At 41.0% G+C, this 18,823-nt stretch overlaps 1 protein-coding gene across 1 annotated transcript in view; it reads left to right on the top strand.

The window, feature by feature from the left end:
• The window catches only part of Pik3ap1 (phosphoinositide-3-kinase adaptor protein 1), a 137,479-nt gene that overhangs the window by 92,823 nt on the left and 25,833 nt on the right, over nt 1-18,823 (top strand). Inside the window, exons 10-12 of the mRNA XM_004838578.3 lie at nt 5,240-5,437; nt 8,682-8,747; nt 10,363-10,568. Coding sequence (XP_004838635.1) covers nt 5,240-5,437; nt 8,682-8,747; nt 10,363-10,568 — 470 coding nt within the window. The remainder of the gene's footprint in view (nt 1-5,239; nt 5,438-8,681; nt 8,748-10,362; nt 10,569-18,823) is intronic.

Below are 18,823 nucleotides of genomic sequence, written 5' to 3'. Positions count from 1 at the left end.
AGGTCTGCCTTTCTGTCTTTAGCAACATAGCAGGCCTAGTTTAAGTGCTTTATGCTTGACACTATATGATCCTCCGTGCAACCTTGCAAAGTGGGTACTGTCATTTTCATTTTGTGAGAGAAGAATCAGAGATATGAAGAGGTGATGTGCCCAAGGTCCTATAGGTAGTAAGCCGAGTGTAGGAACCAGGATTCAACCCTTCCAGCCTTGCTCAGAGTCTCTGCTGTGACCCTTGGGTACATTGCCACCTTCTGAATGGAAGTAAAACTGTCCCTCCCTTTTCTCTGAAGGGACATCATGTGGCCACATGGTAAGAACACTGAGTTAGGAATTAGATGAGAGACTCTGGTTGTTTTGGTCTCATCATTTGGTCCTGACTTGAAGAGATAATTTTCTAATTATTCATTAAACTGCTAGTGTGTGCCAAACACTGGTGTCCGGGTATCAGTAACACTCAGTTCTCCTCCACAGAGGAGACAGACACATACTCCAAGTGAGCTTTCATTCAATATGGAAAGTACCGTGTGGTATAAAGAAAAATGCACCAAGTGTGGTGGGATGGCTTGGGGTTGGGCATTGGTGTTGGGCAATCTAAGGGACTCAAGAGGGTTTTGCACAGACAGATTCTGAGCCTGGACTTGTCATTTACCTTAATCTTGGGCCAGTTGATGTGTCCTGTAAGACTCTGATGATGCAGTGGAGGAGGTAGGGTGTGTCACATACTATCTGTTATACGGTAGGTATTCAGTATACACCACCTACCAGAGTGGTGCTTTCCAAACTTTTTCCTTTAGCAGTGATCCTCAAACTTGAGTGTACATCAGGCCCACGTGGAGGGCTTGTTAAGCTACAATCTCTGGTCCCACCTGTAGAGTGCCTGATTCCGGGGATCTATCTGGATGGGCCCCAAGATTCATCTTCTTGACTTCCCTAGGTGGTTCAAGAACTCACTTTGAGAACCTCAGGTCTAGAGCAGCATTTTCTTTTCTTTCTTTAACAGTAGAACCCTCTTTTGATCCCCGCTTTCCTAGATGCTCTAGAAAATTTCTGGACATATTAATAGTACATACTATATATATGCCTCCTTTTCTTTTTATTCACAAGTAATATCTCAGCACAATATTAATTTTTAAACAGCCACATAGTCTTCCATTATGTATAATATTACCTAGTATGTTTATGCAATATCCTATTGAGACTATTTAGGTTGTCTTCAGCTTTTTTGCTTATATAAACCTTTCCTCAATGAATATCTTTGATTTGTGTAATGTCTTTTCACATATTTGAGTCTATGTGTACTGTAAATTACTAAAAGTAGAATTGCTGGATCTAAGGAAGTGTGTATTTTTAATTTTGATAATATTATCGCTTCTTGGCCTTTTGGCTAAGATCAAGTGTTAATTTTGACAATATCAAAACACTGTTCTCTGATGTTTTACCAAGCTCAAATTCCTACCAGGGGTATACAAAATGTCTAAAGCACTAATATCTTACATGAAGGCTTAGTGTAGAACACAGATAAAACTCTAACTGTTCCCAACTTCTCTGCTAATCCTCTCATTTCTACCTGATGGGATTCTGGAAGCATATCTTGGGATTCTGCACCTCTGAAGAATTAGTTTGAAAACTGCAGATATGATGTCTGTAAAAGATAAGGAGGGAAGTGTGGAGATGAGGCTGGACAGGGGTCTGGGGCCAGATTGTAAGGTGTGTCCCTCCCTGTACCCCAGCCCTGTGGCCTTCAGCCATTTAGCTCCAGAGAGTTGTCAAGAGTCTTGGTAGGGATTAACTTTGTGTCTCCATAATATGCAGTGCCTGGCACAGAGAAGTACTTGAAACATATCAACAGTGTTTGTGATTTAATTTAATAGTTAATTATTTTAAATAACATAATATGATCAAGATGGGAGTAGCTGAAAAACAGGCTCAGAATTCATTCTGTCAGGGAACACAATAGCCTCAGAACTGAGTTCCTTTGAGGTTCCCAGGGAATCTGGCACCTGGGTGGGGCTGAAGAGTCTTCCTGAAAATTTTATTTGTCCAGTAGGAGCCAAAAGAGTTGTTGAGGTGATTGTCTGTAGCTGCTGATGGAATGAGAGAAGGGCATGGGACCACTGGTGCACAGTGTCCCCTCCCTCCATGAAAGTAGTACTTCTTGCATGAACCTTCCAACAAATACCCATGTATAGACACATGTTGCTAAGGGAAGTAGACGCTATTTGTGCCAAGTTCCACACATGTGGCTCTCTCATTTTCTGAAGCCGTAAAACTTTCTCCTATCATGGAAGAAACGGCTTCCTCTTACTCTGATAACGAAGCAGTCCTTAATGTTGCCTGAAGGCCCCCAAAGGTCTGCCCAGCCAGATTTGGAAGATACTGGGAAGGAAGATGAACACAGTACACAAACTGCTGGGGAGGAACAAATTCTGTTGTGTCAATCTCTGTTTGGCCTACATAGCATATTTCACCCAGAATTTATCTATTCATTATAAGAATAATTCTGAACAACTGCCATAACAGAATTGAGTTTCTGTGAGTTCCCAGGCCCTGTATTTGTCTCTAGAATAACATGGCAGGGGAGTCAGGGCCTGCCCTCCTGCAGCTGACAGTCAAGGGAGGGAGAGAGGCAGGAAACAGTCCAACATACTGATAAATGTTTAAGTGACATTGTGGCAGGGTTGTGGAGCAAAAGGATTAGGGATGGTGAGGATAAATACCGGGCCGAACAGTTTGTCATAGCTAAAGCTTGGAAACAGCCCAAGTGCCCATCAACTGGAAACTGGATAAAGAAGATGTGTTTTTTTTTTAATGGAGTACTACTCAGCCATGAAGAATGAGAAACTAGAGTCATTTATAGCCAAATGGAGGCATATCGAGGCCATACTCTTAAGTGAAATAAATAGGACACACATGTGTAAATACCGAGTAGTTTCTCTGGTGTGAGAAACTGAAAGTGTAAATAAGGGTTAAAATGATTAAAATGAATAATTGATAATTTGAAATAGGCAAAAAGGTCCAAAGAGGTAGGGGTGAAGGGACGGGAAGGGGAAAGGAAAGAAGGGAAAGGAAAAACTATGAGAAAAGAAAAAAAAAATGGAAATGATGTCTGTGTAAATAGGGAAGGGTGGAGGGGGTGAAGGGCGCACAGGTAATGGGGAAAAAATAAGAACCAAGATATATCATGTACAGGTACAAGCACCCAATGATAAATGTAAATGTATTGTATACCTAAAATGTACAGATAAAAGAACTGAAGAATAAATAAATAAACAAATAATAAATAAATAAATAAATAAATACTGGGCTGACCCAATTTAGACTGGGTGGTCAGTGAGGCCTGTGTCAGAGGTGATTATTCTGCTGAAGCATGGAGGGAGGTTGGGTTGGGCTGGCACAGTGTTGAGAGAAGTTTCCAAGCAGAGGAACAACATTCCTGAGGCAGGCAAGAGTTTTGCACGATGAACTAAAGAAAAATCAGGTACTTGGGGAGGTGAGTGGGGCACATGGAAGCTCTCTCAGGACACCCTGTTTTGGACAAGCCTCCCTAGAGTTTCCGCAAGTCCTTGTACAACATATTCAAAAATGACCAGATAAATGGAAACTTATCTTGAGGGCAGAGCCTCAGGCACTAGAGTCCTCTAATGAGCTAAGACCAGCCTGATCAATCCTCTAGACCCATGATACTGGAAAGCCAAGAGCAAACTCTGAAGCTTAAAAAGAAGCGACAACAACAAAAAATTCCCAATAAATTACTGGAATGGGGACTGGGGACTGAGCTCAGTGGTTCCGCTGCCTGCCTCGAAAGCACAAGGTCCCGAGTTTGATCCTTGGTACCAAAAAAAAAATATTACTGGATTGAAAATTCCATAGGTAGAAAGCCAAGCTCCATTCATTGCTGTATCTTAAATGGGCATTTAAAAAAAAAGGGTTTTTTAAATTTATTTTTTTGGTACCGGGGATCGAACTTGGGTCCTTGCACTTGTGAGGCAGGCAGTGGAACCACTGAGATAAATCCCTGACCCTTAAATGGGCGTTTAATAAACCTTTGCTGACTGAATGGAACTGGGAAGAAGAAACAGAACTTTGCAGAGAAAAATTAAGGTCTGGGGGAGGACCCTGGGGGACAAAGTGTGGGAAGCAAGCTTTCTGTCCTAGATCTATGTGGTCAGTGAGAAGCAACAAGGGAGCAGAAATTTTTAAAGAAGCAGCAGATCATGGAGATTGAGTACAAGCTGGAGCCAGCTTTCCTGGGTGCCAACTTGACTCTAAGTGGCTTTGGGCAAGTTATTTAAATCCTTAAATCCTCTTCGTCTGCCAAATGAGATTGAGGAGTACAGATATTCCACAGCATTCTTATAAAATCAGAGAAGATAATAATGTGGGTTGATACATTCAGAATGGTGCTTGGCACAGAGGAAGTCCTCAGGAACTATTTCTTGTAGCTATTTTGAGGAGGACGAAGAAGATGCTGGAACCATTGGTAGAACATCTTACACTGCTATCCTAACACCAAGGGATGATTCTTAGTTACTTCTTGACCCTGAGACACAGTACCCAACAAGACACCCACAGCTCTAAGGAGGAAAGGTTTATTTTGGTTCACAGTTTTGGAGATTTCAGTCCATAGTCATCTGGCTCCAAGACAGGCCATTGCAGAGGAGAGCTGTTCATGCCATGGCTGGCAGGAAGCAGAGACAGATGAAGGGAGGAGGAAAATACACCCTTCCAGGCAATGCCCCCAGTGACCCACTTCCTTTGATCAGGTTTCGCCTCTCATCATCATGTTTAGCTATAAACTTATCAGTGGACTAATCCACTGATGAATATCACACCCCCACCATTCAATCACCTCCCAAAAGCCCCACTAATGAGCTCATGAGGCTTTGGGGGGCATCTAGATATAAACCATAGCACCAAATGTCCTTGGGTTTTGGAGGTTGTGCCTTCTTTCCCTTACTTCTAACAGGATGAGTAACAGAGTCCTAGAGAAAAATTGAAGTGATAGGGCCTGGTACTCACTTCTTTGGCTTCACCACTATGGGTGGCAAATAAAAGAGATGTTGATTTTTGTTCCAGTTACCTTTGGCATTCTGAACAGATGATGCAGGGGATGCTGTGGGGGAACTCCTTTGCCTGGGGCCATAACTGTACTAGTAAGGAAATGTCACTGTGTTTTTATGACTGACATCATCCAATTTGCTTGGCTACTGTTCTCAAACACCATTCTCTGTGTTTCTAGGCAACAGCATAGGAATGGCTGGTTTGGAGAGAGATCAGTACCATCTTGGTGAGGAAGAAGATGTTTATCACACAGTGGAAGATGATGAGACCTTTTGCATGGACCTGGCCAGCAGGCCCCCTGTCCCTGTGCCCAGGCCAGAGGCCAGTGCTGCAGGTGCTCACCAGCTGCCTGACAATGAACCATACATTTCTAAAGGCAAGTGTGACAGGGAATAATGTCCATAGGGGCTCTTCAGAGCTTCTCAGCATCAATTTCTTCGCTCTCCTGGCTTGCTGAACCATGACCCAAAGATTCCTTTCCTGAATGTCTTCCAGCAAGCCCCAGGAGATAGGGTCATAGCTCAGAGCAAATTCTGGAGCAAGACTGGGGCAGTGAACAGATTCCCTTCCAGGAGGCATTCATGCACAGTTGAAAAAAGGGGTCATCAAGAACCTCAGTACATTTTTATCTCCTGAAACCCTTCTTGTTACTATTATTAATAATTTTAACACCTGACATTTATTGAAATCTACCTAGAACATGCCAATTAATCACAATATCCTTTTAGGTCAGGAACATCATTCACATTTTACAGATAGGGAAATGGAGGCTTACAAAGGTTACTCAATTACTATGGAGCTCAACCAGGCTTTGAAGCCAAGGGTTCAGCCTCCATAGCCCTGGCTTTTAGCCACTATGTTGGGTTGCCTGTCTATCTACATTAATAAAATATTGAATTTTGACTTCTTCATAATTGTCCCTGGGAAACCAGTTAGATGGCATTGTCAGTTTCACTTCTTTCAGGACTTGATTATTTAAGTACTGTAAGAGTAGAAGAATTGCCATATCTGTGCTCTGAGTCTGTATTCTGTTTTTATTTATTTTTATTTTTTTGGTACCAGGGATTGAACTGAAGTCCTTGCACTTGCAAGGCAGGTGGTGGAACCACTGCGCTAAATCTCCAGCCCCTGTATTCTGTTTTTAATATAAGCATATTGTACAAACTATGATGAAGGGAGATCATATATTGGGGCAGGTAATGCTCATCCAGAGTCCCCAGTAACTGGGTTGGTGTTGCCAGATAAAATATAGGGTGTTCTGGGCCAGGGATTTAGCTCAGTGGTTCTGCCCCCTGCCTTGCAAGCACAAGGTCCCAAGTTTGATCCCCAGCACCAAAAGGAAACAAAAGAAAAAAAAAAGATAGGGTGTTCAGTCAACTTCAAATTGCAGATAAGCAGCCATTTTAGTGTAAGTATGTTCCAAATAGTTCACTGTTCTGGCTTTGGCTTTGGTTTGTTCAATCTGACAACCCTAAATTGGGTTGTAATACATTATGAGATGTTCTGTATTCCCAAATACCATCAGTGGTCAGGCCAGCCATCTCCTTGGATAGTGTTTTCTTTGGCATGTCCAGCAGATACTGTTTGGTGTCCTTCCCTCTTCCCCCTAGCTCTCTACATTTTTGTGCCAACTGGCTAGATTCCACCTGTTTTTACTATTATCTCTTACCCTGAAGGCTTTTTCTGACCTAGGAACCTCCTCTGCCCCCTTGCAAGAGAAGCTGGAAGCACTAGAGAGTTAGCACGATGGCCTCTGCCCTCAACTAATGACTGATGAGAGTTGGTGGATGAATATCCCAGTTTGTTTGCCCTTCTGGTGGGGAAACTCTGAATTGGATGTTGCATATTGCTTTTCAGGGCTCTTAAGCTTGTCCATGGTGGTCACTTGCTTGATAACCCACCATTTATTGCCTTTGTCTTGGCTCTGTCACCTCCCAATTAGACTACTTACATTCAGATCCTTATGATCTGTTTCTGAGGGAACTACAGTAAGAAGCATTCAGATACATATTGGAAATTCCTAAATGGTAGAGGGGCTTGAGGAAGTGTAGATTGCACTTCAATGGCAGGTGGTTGAGATGTAGGTGGTTGAGGTGATTCCTAAGCCCTGTGGATTCCCAAGCCCTAGTGGACTTTCTGGGAAACCATGAGCAAGCAAAGAAAAGGAGACTGGCATGAGGTGACAAAAGGGACGATGGGTTGAAGGCCAGAACACCTGGGTTCGTCTCTCAGCTCTTGCATTTTCTGGTGTACAGTATAGAACATTGGATAGGTTGTTTTACTTTTTATCTTTAGTTTCCTTATCTATTAAATGGTTATCATAATGGTACATGTCTACATTAATATATATGTCATAGTAATACATGGTAATACTCTACCACAGCCTTAATTTGAGGGTCAGATAAAAGAATACATGGAGGAAGCACTTTTAAATTGTAAGATACTGTGTAGACATCACTTGGGTTAACTAGCATGCCAAGGTTCTGCTGTCTTACCAGCATCAGTCTTAAAGTTTAGATAAGAATAATGATAATAAAATCTAGCCCTGAGTGCTTACATGTGCTGGATGCTATCCTAAGCACTTTCCATGTATTAACTTACTTAATCCTCATGACAATCCAGTGAAGATACAAATAAGAGGTGGAGGAAGGAAGAGGTCAAGCCGCTTGTGCAAGATCATATAACTCCTAAGTGACAGAGCCAGGATTTGAATTCAGGGACATCTCGTGCTTGCTTCGGCAGCACATATACTAAAATTGAATTCAGAGACATCTCAATTTGAGCCCAGGAAACCATAATGACCATGCCATCTTAGCACTAAGGGCATATTTGTCACTTTCCTGTTTTATCCGTTTTCCTTTCTGATTCTGTCCTTCATCAGTGACTTGATTTTGGTTCCTTTGGAGCTATGCACACACTTTTCTGCTTAGAGTCCTATCTCATGGCATGGTTGGTCTAAATGCTAGATACTTCCTTTTATTCTTCCACTTCAAGGTCTCCCATGACTAGCTTTAGGTGTTTTATGATCTGGGCATACTTCCTTATTCCTATTATCCTTTTCTTTAATGATCTTTTTTCTTTTTTTACCCTTTTCTTTAATGATTTTGTAAGTGCTGATCATGTCCTTTGGCTAGCTTTAGCTTTCTCAGTTTGACAGCTTGTCGGTCTGGCCTGTCTTATGTGACAATCTCTACAGCATCTCATTAGTTGTTTCTTTCAGGAGTTTTTTATGAGAGAACTGTAACCCAGGGGCAGTAGGTATACATTCCTTTTTGCACAAGATTTTGATAAAAATTTTTGTAAAAATATAAAATATTATAGAATCCTTAAGAAAGAATTACAAATGCAAACATTGTCTATGTCATAAACGTGGGCTAAGATTAATAATATCAATAAGAATGAAAATGAGTAAAGGGAATTTAAAGGAGGAGAGAGGGAGGTGGGAAGGAAGGGGAAAAGGATTAAAAAAGAAACAAGCTGTATTATGTACATGTATACACTCCTCAAGATGATTGTAAACTGCATGTACTGCAAACATGTACTAACAAAAAAGTTTAACAAGTTTTTTTAAAAAGAAAGAAATGACTTGGCTTTTACTCAGAATATCCTTTCTCTCACAGTTTTTGCAGAAAAAAGTCAAGAGCAGCCTGGGAATTTGTATATTTCCTCAGAGAGCCTCCGGAAAGGTAAGCCAACTTGTCCTCAACTTCCTTTTGTATGAGTGAAACTTTAATGGGATAGAGGGTTCATACCTCAGGGCCTTCTCAGGGTAATGGCTCCTTCACATTGCAAAATAGTGACCCAAGAGATGCGTTAGGATGAAGCTGTCAGAGTCCTGTACTGAAGATAAAGGGAGAAGGGAGGCCCTAAAATACTGTACAAACTGATTATATGGAGGACCCTAAAATACCAGAAAGTGTCACTCCACATAAAAGTACAATCTAAACATTGAGATTAATGCCAACAGGATGCCAGTGAGCAGCTCAGCACCCAGTCTTTATCTGTGATATAGCCCTTCTGGCCTGTTTATTCTGTCTATACTAGCTCAGTCATGCTTTGATTAATCTTTAATTTTGAAGACATTTTCTTGCTGTTGGGTAAGAACTTGGACATTACATTCTTTTAAAGAGTTTTTATAGAAGTTTGAGGAGCTAAATGCTCTCCCTCCCGTCATTAATTTGCTTGTGCTAAATAGAGGCATTCATTATTATTCCATTGAGGATTCTTTTGGAAAGTAGCCATGACTCAATCTAAGCATTTAAAGGCATCTCAAAGGACTATGGTAGTGGGAGGTTGGAACTGATTGGCTTAAGCTTTTGTTTACTCTCCCACCCCATCTCTCAAAACCTTGAAAAGGCCAAACCTGGTCAAAGGGTATGTAAGTGTTTGGACTCAGATGAATGAATGGTTAGTCAGACAATAGATAAACTTCACTTTTTTTCCACCAGTATTCATTGGTGAAGCCATCTGTCTTTTTCCATCTCGTTGTGTCCCTGAATCACAGTGCCCATGCTGGAGAGATTCGGAACCAAATAGTCCTAAATGTATCAAGAAATAAAATGTCAGTTGTCCTCACAAGTCCCAGTGGCCACAAGTCCCTGTCATCTCTGCAAGTAGATCATTCCCTGAGGAACTAAGGTCATAGACTGGAGAGGGGGTAGTTGGCCTTATGTTTCCCTAGACTCTCCAAAGCAGAGAACTATGCATTTGTAATATGGAAGAGAGGCTGGCACAGAACAACCCAAGGATAGCTAGCTATAACCCAGCACTTCATTGATACCTAGTACTACTGGATCTGGGTCACAATATCATTAGTGTTTGGTGTCCTCCAGCATTTCATACTGGTTAGTCTATAATCACTGCTGAGATAGGGCTGGGAGTGGAGATGGAAGAAACATCTTGGCTAGACTCTTCTTATATATTCTCTTCTAGAAGTGGATTAAGTCTAAAGCGGTAGTTCTCATGTGAAGGTGATTTTTCCTTCTCCAGAGGACATTTGGCAGCATCTGAGAACATTTTTGGTTGCCACAACTGGGGAAAAGAGGGCTGCTGGCACCAAGTGGGTAGAGGCTAAGGATGCTGCTAAACATCCTACAAGGCACAGGACAGCTCCACAACCAAGAACCTTCCAGCCCCAAATGTCAGTAGTATCAGGGTTGTGTTTTCTCCTTCTTGGCTTCCCATGTAATTGTTCTTTTGTAATGTGCCCTTTTGAGTCTGTGAGCAGCCTTGTCACCCATTCCTTAGGTCCCCCCCCCCGACACTGGGGAGCTATCAGGCTAAGTTCTGCTATCTTTTCAGAGTCGCCTGTCAGACTATGGAGAGACAGGCCCCAGTCAAGTATATATGATCCATTTGCTGGGATGAAGACGCCAGGCCAGCGGCAGCTCATCACTCTGCAGGAGCAGGTGAAGCTGGGCATCGTCAATGTGGATGAGGCTGTGCTGCACTTCAAGGAATGGCAGCTCAACCAGAAGAAAAGATCTGAGTCCTTTCGCTTCCAGCAGGTAGCCAGCACTGTCTGTCAGAAGCTATTTCATGTCATTTTGCCACTGGAGAGTGGGGGAGGCGGGTGGCAGTTGTCCAGTGTTGCTCCAACTGAGCACCTATGGCTGTGCCTGTAAACATTGTCAGTGTGTCCTTGTGAGTGACTATGCATCTGTGTCCCTGGCCTGGACATATATCTCCCTATGTTTTTTATGGGTTTTTTTTTTGGTACTGGGGATCGAAATCGGGTCCTTGTGCTTGCACAGCAAGTGGCGAAACCACTGAGTTAAATCCCCGGTCCATTCTCCCTATGTTTTTAACTAAATACTACTGGGAAACACATCCCTAATCTAATGCCTGCAATTACACAAGAAAAAATTGGGTCCAGGGGCTAAGGGACATGTCCAAGGTCACTACCACCATGAACGACTGAGTCAGAATGGGAGCATTTTCCCTCTACCTCAATGGGATGTGTATTTCAGCCCTGATCTCCCAGCATCTGACACACCAGCTACCTGGGCACTGGAGTGTGCAGCAGCCATCAGGCTCTGAGAGGAAACATGGCGCCTAGTCGTGGAAACAAATGCTGGGGAGCAGTGAACAGTAAGGCAGAAGCACCAGTGGTGAGGTCTGACAGCAGCATGTTGGGCTCTGTACTGTGCATTCAGTAGACATTTAATCTCTAGCTCCTCACAGCGTGCATGCAGAGGAAGTATCATCACTCCCATTTCAAAGAAAACTGAAGCTCAGATTGGTGCAGAGACAGTTAGGATTCAAACCTGCTCTGGAATGAGCCTAACCTTTCATTGCACCTTCTGCTTCCTTAGTGCTCCTTAAAGTGGGGAACCCTCTCTTCCAGGTGCCTCCTTCCTTTTGGGCCCTGAAGGATGAATGCTGAATGCAGGAATCAGGGTCCTCCTCACTCAGGTGCCCCAGGGCAACTACAAGCCTGCTGAAAAAAGTTCAGCCCTGGCCAAAGAATGATTTTTTTTTCCTTACCAATATTTGTGACCATGTAGCACAATAGCTATAGGAAGCTAGGGTTCTGGAGGCAGCAGCCTAAGTTTATATTCTTGTTCTGCTACTTGCAGCTGGATGATCTTGACCTTGCTGTGCCTCCATTTCCCCACATCTGAAACGTGAAGGGGGAAGACCAGATGATGCAAGCCTGTAAGGCCCTTAGAATGCATGGTGCCGAGTAAATCCATACGAAATGTGAACTATCAGTAGGCCTCTTCCTTCCCAGAACTCCTGCTGAGTGTAAGAGATAGCTGTGATTTATGTTCAGCACAGTAGAGAACCCTAGCCCACTGGAGCACAGTGTCCTGCATTCTGACAGCTTCCTGATGGTTCCTAAACCTCCCCCATCCATGGTTGGTGATATGGAGGCTATCTCTCAGGTGACCCATCTTCCTTTTCCTCTGCCTTTCAGTCCACTCCTCTATCTTCTTAAGTTCCCTTTTCCATAAATGAGTGCTGCTCAGGTTCTCATCAGCACCTCCTCTGTGCAGGTAACACTTGAGTCTGTGTCTCCAGTCCCATGACTCCATCAGCTGGGTGTGTCCTCCTGAGTTGCCCTAGACCTGCTGCATGTCCAACAACAACCATCTTTCAAGGCAACTTCCTTTCCTGACTCCCTCTTTCTGTTTACTGCTCTGCCATCTCCCAGAGACTTAAGGTTAGACTTTAAGTTTCTAAGGCTCTTCTCCCAGCTTCCGCAGCTCCATGTCTTGCCTGCTCTTGCTTTGTGGTGGTTTTCCTCTCATATCTGGCCCTATCTTTCCATTCCCCCAACCACATACCACTATCAGTCCTGTCCCTACAGATGGCCTGGTGCCTCATCTCCATTCTTGCCTTCAACTCCTCCCTGTCCAGTTCGCCAGAATCTTAAAGCCATGACAACCTCACAACTTTCAGATGTCTTTCTGCTTTCTGCATAAGGCTCCATCTCTCAGCCTGACAACTGACCTTTCTAGTTTGGCCTCTGGTGACTCCCTCACCGAATTTTCTACTTCAGCCAGATTGATAGGATCTTTTCCCAATGGTGTTGAAAGCTCAGACGCTAACTTCCCTAGAATGCTTAGATACTGGTGTTGACTGATTAAAACAGAAAAAATCTTGACCCTGAAATATCTATTCAACACTTATTGAATGATTACAGTGGACCAGATGGCAGGACTGTACAAGACTTAGTCTTTTGCCCTTGAAGAGTCCACATATCCTGAAGGGGCAGGGCACACACACACACACATACGCGTGCGCAGAATGGTGTAATCCAAGTGCCAGATGGCTGGCATGGACACCACTAAGGACTGGAGGCTATCAGGGAGAAGGTGGGTCTTGCTTGAGTCAGGCCTGAAACAAACTTATTGAGAGGAATCAGCATCTCTTAAGGTCAGGGGGATGAGGAAACAATGCAGCCTCAGAGACAAGAATTTATGCAGAGTGCCAGAAGAGCAGAGCCCCACCCAGCAATGAGGTAAGCTTTTTGGCCTGCCGTACCACTACCCCCAGCACAGAGGAGCAGAGGCCCCCAGCGCCAAGCAACTGAGCCTTTTGGGCTGCCGTACAACTGCCTTCAGCCCAGAGTAGCAGAGCCCCACCCAGCACCGAGGATGTGAGCCATGAGGGTGCCTGCAGCAACCCCCGACCCCGCATTGAAATGAGAAGACACGTAAACAAGTCTCAAAATCAGACTTCTAGATCACCTAAAGCAAACCCAAAGATAAACGAGATGGGACAATCTGAAACTCAACCACCTGGACTCCCTGAACTGACAACAAAAGAGGATCTAGAAAAAATGAAATCAGAAATAATTTCTCAGATAACAGCAAAGATTGTGGCCATAGTGCAAGACATGATTAATAAATCTAGAGAGGACACAGATAAAAAAATAAAGGAGCTGAGGAACATGATGGAATCCCAACATAGAAACAAATGGAATCCATAAAATAGATACAAACAGATTTCCAGGAGATTAAAAACTCCACTGAAAGTTTACACAGCAGAAGGAGCCAATGTGAGGACAGAATTTCAGATATAGAAGATAAGATTGCAATTAGTGACCAGGTAAAGAAAAATTTCTTTAAAATTGTAAGGAACCACAAGAAATCAATCCAGCAGCTACTAGACAATGCAAAGAAGACTAGCATAAGACTGATTGGAGTCAATGAAGAAACAGGAGAGACTGCAGATGACATTAAAAAAAACTGTTCAGAGAAGTGATGGTAGAAAACTTCCCAAGCAAGGAAAAACAACTTGACATACAGATAAGTGAGGCATATAGGACTCCAACTATCCTTGATCAAAAAATATCTACACATAGGCATATAATAGTTAGGATTCCAGAAGCCCAACAGAAGAACAAAATTCTACAGGCTGTTAGAGAAAAAAAAAATCACATACAAAGGAAAGCCTATCAGAATCACAGCAGACTTCTCAATGCAAACCCTCAAGGCAAGAAGAGCCTGGAGTGATGTATTTCAAGCCCTAAAAGAAAAAAGCCTCCAACCCAGATTCATGTACCTGCAAAATTATCTTTCAAAATTGATGAAGAAATAAGATACTTTCATGACAAAGAGCACCTTAGGAGCTTCATGAATACCAAACCAGCACTCCAAAAAGTTTTAGGCAATATCCTAGAAAAAGACAATGAGGATCACAACCTAGGAAGCCCAGCAGAATGAATCCATTGGGCATGACAAGAAATTAAATGCAAAGGGGGAGAATCCAACAAAAAGAAAAAGTCATGACAATGATAAGTCAGTACGTATCAGTTATAACCATCAATGTTAATGGTCTCAATTCATCATTCAAATAAGTAGACTGGCAGAATGGGTCAAGAAGCAAGATCCAACAATATGCTGCATACAAGAAACACACTTAATTAAAAAAGAAACTCATAGACTGAAAGTTAAAGGATGGAAACAATACTCAGTGTGACAGGAACCTGAAAAAAAGCAGGAATAGCTATCCTCTTTGCAGATCAAGTGGATTTCAAAACAAAATCTGAAACACTTTTGGTCCCAAGAATTTCAGATAAGGGATAGTCAACTTATATGTACAAATCTATTGTGAACATGTATTTTCATTCCTCTTAAGTAAAAAGTTAAGAACAGAAATGTTGATTCTTAACAGTAATACAAGTAATTTCTATATTGTTTTCCAAAATGGTTTTATCATTTTACATTCACATTAGCAGTATTTGAAAGTCCTGATTCACACCTAAGCTGACATCTGTTTTTTTAAAACTTTTAACTTCATCTCCCTAATGAGTGTATAATATGATCTTGTTATTGTACCGATTAGTATTTTTCTGATTCTAGTGTTGCACACCTTTCCTTGTGTCTACTTTTTAATTGAGTTGTCTATTATTGAGCTGTAAGAGTTCTTTATATATTCTGGCCATAGGTCATATGTATTATACATATGGTCTGTTTAAGTACTAATTTTCATTTTCTTAACAATGTCATTTAAAGTTCTAAATTTTGATTTATCATTTATCAATTTTTTTCTTTTATACACCATGTTTTTTGTATCCTAGAAAATTCTTGCCTACCCTAAATTCATGAAGATTTTCCCTTATAATGTCTTCTTAAAGTTTTATACTTTTAGGCTTTCATATTTAGGTTCATAGATCCTTTCAAGTTATCTTTATGTATGGAAATAAAGGGTTGAGGTGAATTTTTTACATACAGATAATAGGTGTTCTAGTACTATTTTCTGAAAACACTATCTTTTCCTCTGCACTTGAGTTGAGTTTACAGTCTATAAAATGTTAATGCTAAATAATCTTTCAAAACTCAGTGGACCATATATGTGTGGTTCTATTTCCAGACTTTCTGTTTTATTCCAATGATCTATATGCCTTTCCTTACACCAACACTGCCTTGATTACTGTAGCTTTAGAGGAAGTCTTAAAATTAGGTACTAAATGTCTTCCAACACTGTTTTCTTTTTACTTTTCTAGGTCCTTTGTACTCCTACATAACTTTTAAATTTCAATATCCAATTCTTCATTTATAGCAAGTATATGTAGACCTGAATTTTTATATATACTTTGTGTTTTCTAATCCTGCTAAATTCAAGTACAAGTTCTAGGGGCTCCTAGAGATTTTTCCTAGTATTTTCTCTGTAGATGATCATTTCATCTACATACAAAGAGTTTACTTATACTTTGCTAATCCTATGCTAATTGTGTCTTTTTATTGCCAGACTATTTTGGTTTGGGCCTATGTTTCAAAGTTTAAAGGACAGATGAAGAGTATGCATATCTGCCCTTGTTCCCCACCTTAGGGAGAGAGCATTGTATCTTTTCCATTCGTATAAGGCATTTTTGCTGAAGTATGGAGTACATGTCTTTGATCTGTTGAGAAGGTTCTGTTCTATTTCTAGTCTCCTGATAGCTTTTACCATGAACAGCTGTAGAATTTAGTCCAATACTTTTTCTCCAACTAGTGGCAGGATCATATGGCTTTTTCCTTTCCTCTGTTAAAATGATGACTTATGGGGGTGGATCTTTCAATGTTGAACCAACACTGCCATCCCTATAATAAAACCACTTTTGACATACTGCCAGATCTGACTTCTTTGTTTTTGTTTTTGATTTTGTTTTTTTGCTACCAGGGATTGAACTCGGGACCTTGCACTTGCAAGGCATGTGGTGGAACTACTTACTGAGCTAAATCCCCAGCCCCAGATCTGACTTCTAATAGGTTGTTTTGTTAAACAAATTTTTATCTATGTTCATGCTTTTTTTTCTTCTATTACCTTTATCCAGTTTTAGTATTAGCTCAATGTTGATTTCCTAAAATGAGAGGAGAAGTGTTCCTTCTTTTTTCTGCTTTAAATGTTTGATATCATGCATCAGTTAAAATGTATATGAGCCTGTTGTTGTCACATAGGTAGGTTTTCAAGCTAGGAATATACTTTCTTGGGCCGGGGATTTAGCTCAGTGATTTCGCCACCTACTACGCAAGCACAAGGACGCAAGTTCAATCCCCGGTACCAAAAAAAAAAAAAAAAAAAAAAAAAGGAATATACTTTCTTTAATAGGTGCTATTCAAATTTTATATTTCCTCCAGAGTCAGTTTCATTAATTTGTCTTCCAAGGTACTTCTTAGAAGTTGTCAAATTTATTTCAAAAAGGATTTTTGTAATATGCTTTCTATATCCTTTTAAATTCTGTAAAATGTATGATAAGGTCCTCTGAATTTTGATATTGTAATTTAAAAATGTATAATTGATATTGTGTAATAGGAAGAAAAAGTCTAAAGAAGTAGGGGAAGTGGGAGAGGTTGAAGAAAGGAAAGAAGGGAAAAGAAAAAATATGAGAAAAGGAAAAATAAATGAAAACAAAGACTTTGCAAATAGAGAAGGGTGGAGGGGGAAAAGGGAGGGCAGGGAAAGGGGAAAAAAAAAAAGAACCAAGATCCATCATGTAAAGGTACAAGATCCTAATGAGGAATGTAACTGTATTTTATATCTAAAATGTATCAATAAACTTAATGGAAAAAAAACCCCAACAGCCAATATCATACTAAATGGTTAAAAACTGAAATCCTTCACCCTAAAAACAAGACAAGGATGTCCACTATCACCACTCCTGTTCAACATAGATATGGAAATATTAGCCACAGCAATCAGACAAGAGAAAGAAATAAAAGGAATAATGGATAGGAAACAAAGTCATATTGTCATTATTTGCAGATGACATGATACTCTACATAGAAGACCCCAAGAACTCCACCATAAGTCTTCTAGACTTAATAACCAAATTCAATGAAGTAGCTGGATACAAGGCCATCATACAAAAATCAGTAGTTTTCCTCTACACAAACAACAGACTCACTGAGCGAGAAATAGGGCAAACAATTCCTTTCACAATAGCATCCAAAAAACTGAAATACCTAGGAATCAACCTAACAAAAGAAATAAAAACCTCTTCTCTGAAAACTATAGCACTCTGAAAAGAGAGATCAAATAGGATATCAGAAAATGGAAAGACATCCCTTGCTCCTGGTTAGGAAGAATCAACATAGTGAAAATGGCCATACTGGGCTGGGGATTTAGCTCTGTGGTTCTGCTGCCTGCTGCTTAAGTGCAAGGACCCAAGTTTGATCCCTGGTACCAAAAAAAAAAAAAAAAAAGAAAAAGAAAAAGAAAATGGCCATACTTCCAAAACTGCTATGTAGATTCAGTGCAATCCCAATTGAAATCCCAGAAGCATACTTCATGGACCTTGAGAAAACAATCCAAAAATTCATATGGAAAAAGAAGAGACCTAGAATAGCAAAAGCAATTCTAGGCAACAGAGACATGGAAGGTGGTATAACAACCACCAACTTGATACTATACTATAAAGCTACTGTGATAAAAACAGCATGGTACTGGAAAAGAAACAGACCTGAGGACCAGTGGAACAGATTAGAAGATGCAGAAACAACTCCAGACACACTCAGCCACCTCATCTTCAACAAAGGAGCCAAACACCCTCACTGGAGGAAAGATAACCTCTTTAAAAAATGGTGCTGGAAAAACTGGGTTTCAACTTGCCAAAGATTAAAGCTAGACCTATATCTCTCACCATGCAGTAAACTAAAATCCAAATGGATCAAAGATCTAAATACTAAAACGGAAACACTGAACCGGCTGGAAGAGAGTTTAGGTAGAACTCTTGAAGACATTGGTGTAGGAAAAGATTTTATGAACAAAACCTCAGTTGCCGGTGAACTAGCACAGTCAACAAGTGGGATCTCTTCTTATTAAAAAGCTTCTGCACAGCAAGAGAAACCACCAACAGTGTGAAGAGACAACCCACAATCTAGGAAAAATTTTTCCCCTGCTGTTCCTCAAACAAATGTCTACTATCTAGAATATATAAAGAATTTTAAAAAATCAGACCTCCCAAATTTACAGACCCAATCCAAAAATGGGCATCTGAAATGAACAGACATTTCTCAGACAAAGAAATAGAAATAGCAAAGAAACATATGAGAAAATGTTCAACATCACTGGTCGTCATTCGAGAAATGCAAATGAAAACAATGCTGAGATTCCACCTCACCCCAGATTGGCTGCTATCATGAAATCAACCAATAACAAATGCTGGTGGGGCTGTGGGGAAAGAGGAACACTGCTCCACTGCTGGTGGGAGTGTAGACTGGTGCAACCACTGTGGAAATCAGTATGGGGATACCTCAAAGAACTAGGACTGGAAGTCCCATTTGACCCAGCTATTCCCCTGCTGGGAATCTTCCCCAAAGAATTAAAAGAA

The sequence above is a fragment of the Heterocephalus glaber genome, unplaced genomic scaffold, assembly GCF_053883595.1.
Source record: "Heterocephalus glaber isolate CG9 unplaced genomic scaffold, H.glaber_assembly_v1.0 deba00001497, whole genome shotgun sequence".
NCBI lineage: Eukaryota > Metazoa > Chordata > Mammalia > Rodentia > Bathyergidae > Heterocephalus > Heterocephalus glaber.
The sequence above is the reverse complement of the archived record's forward strand: the minus strand, read 5'-3'. Positions and strand labels throughout refer to the sequence as shown.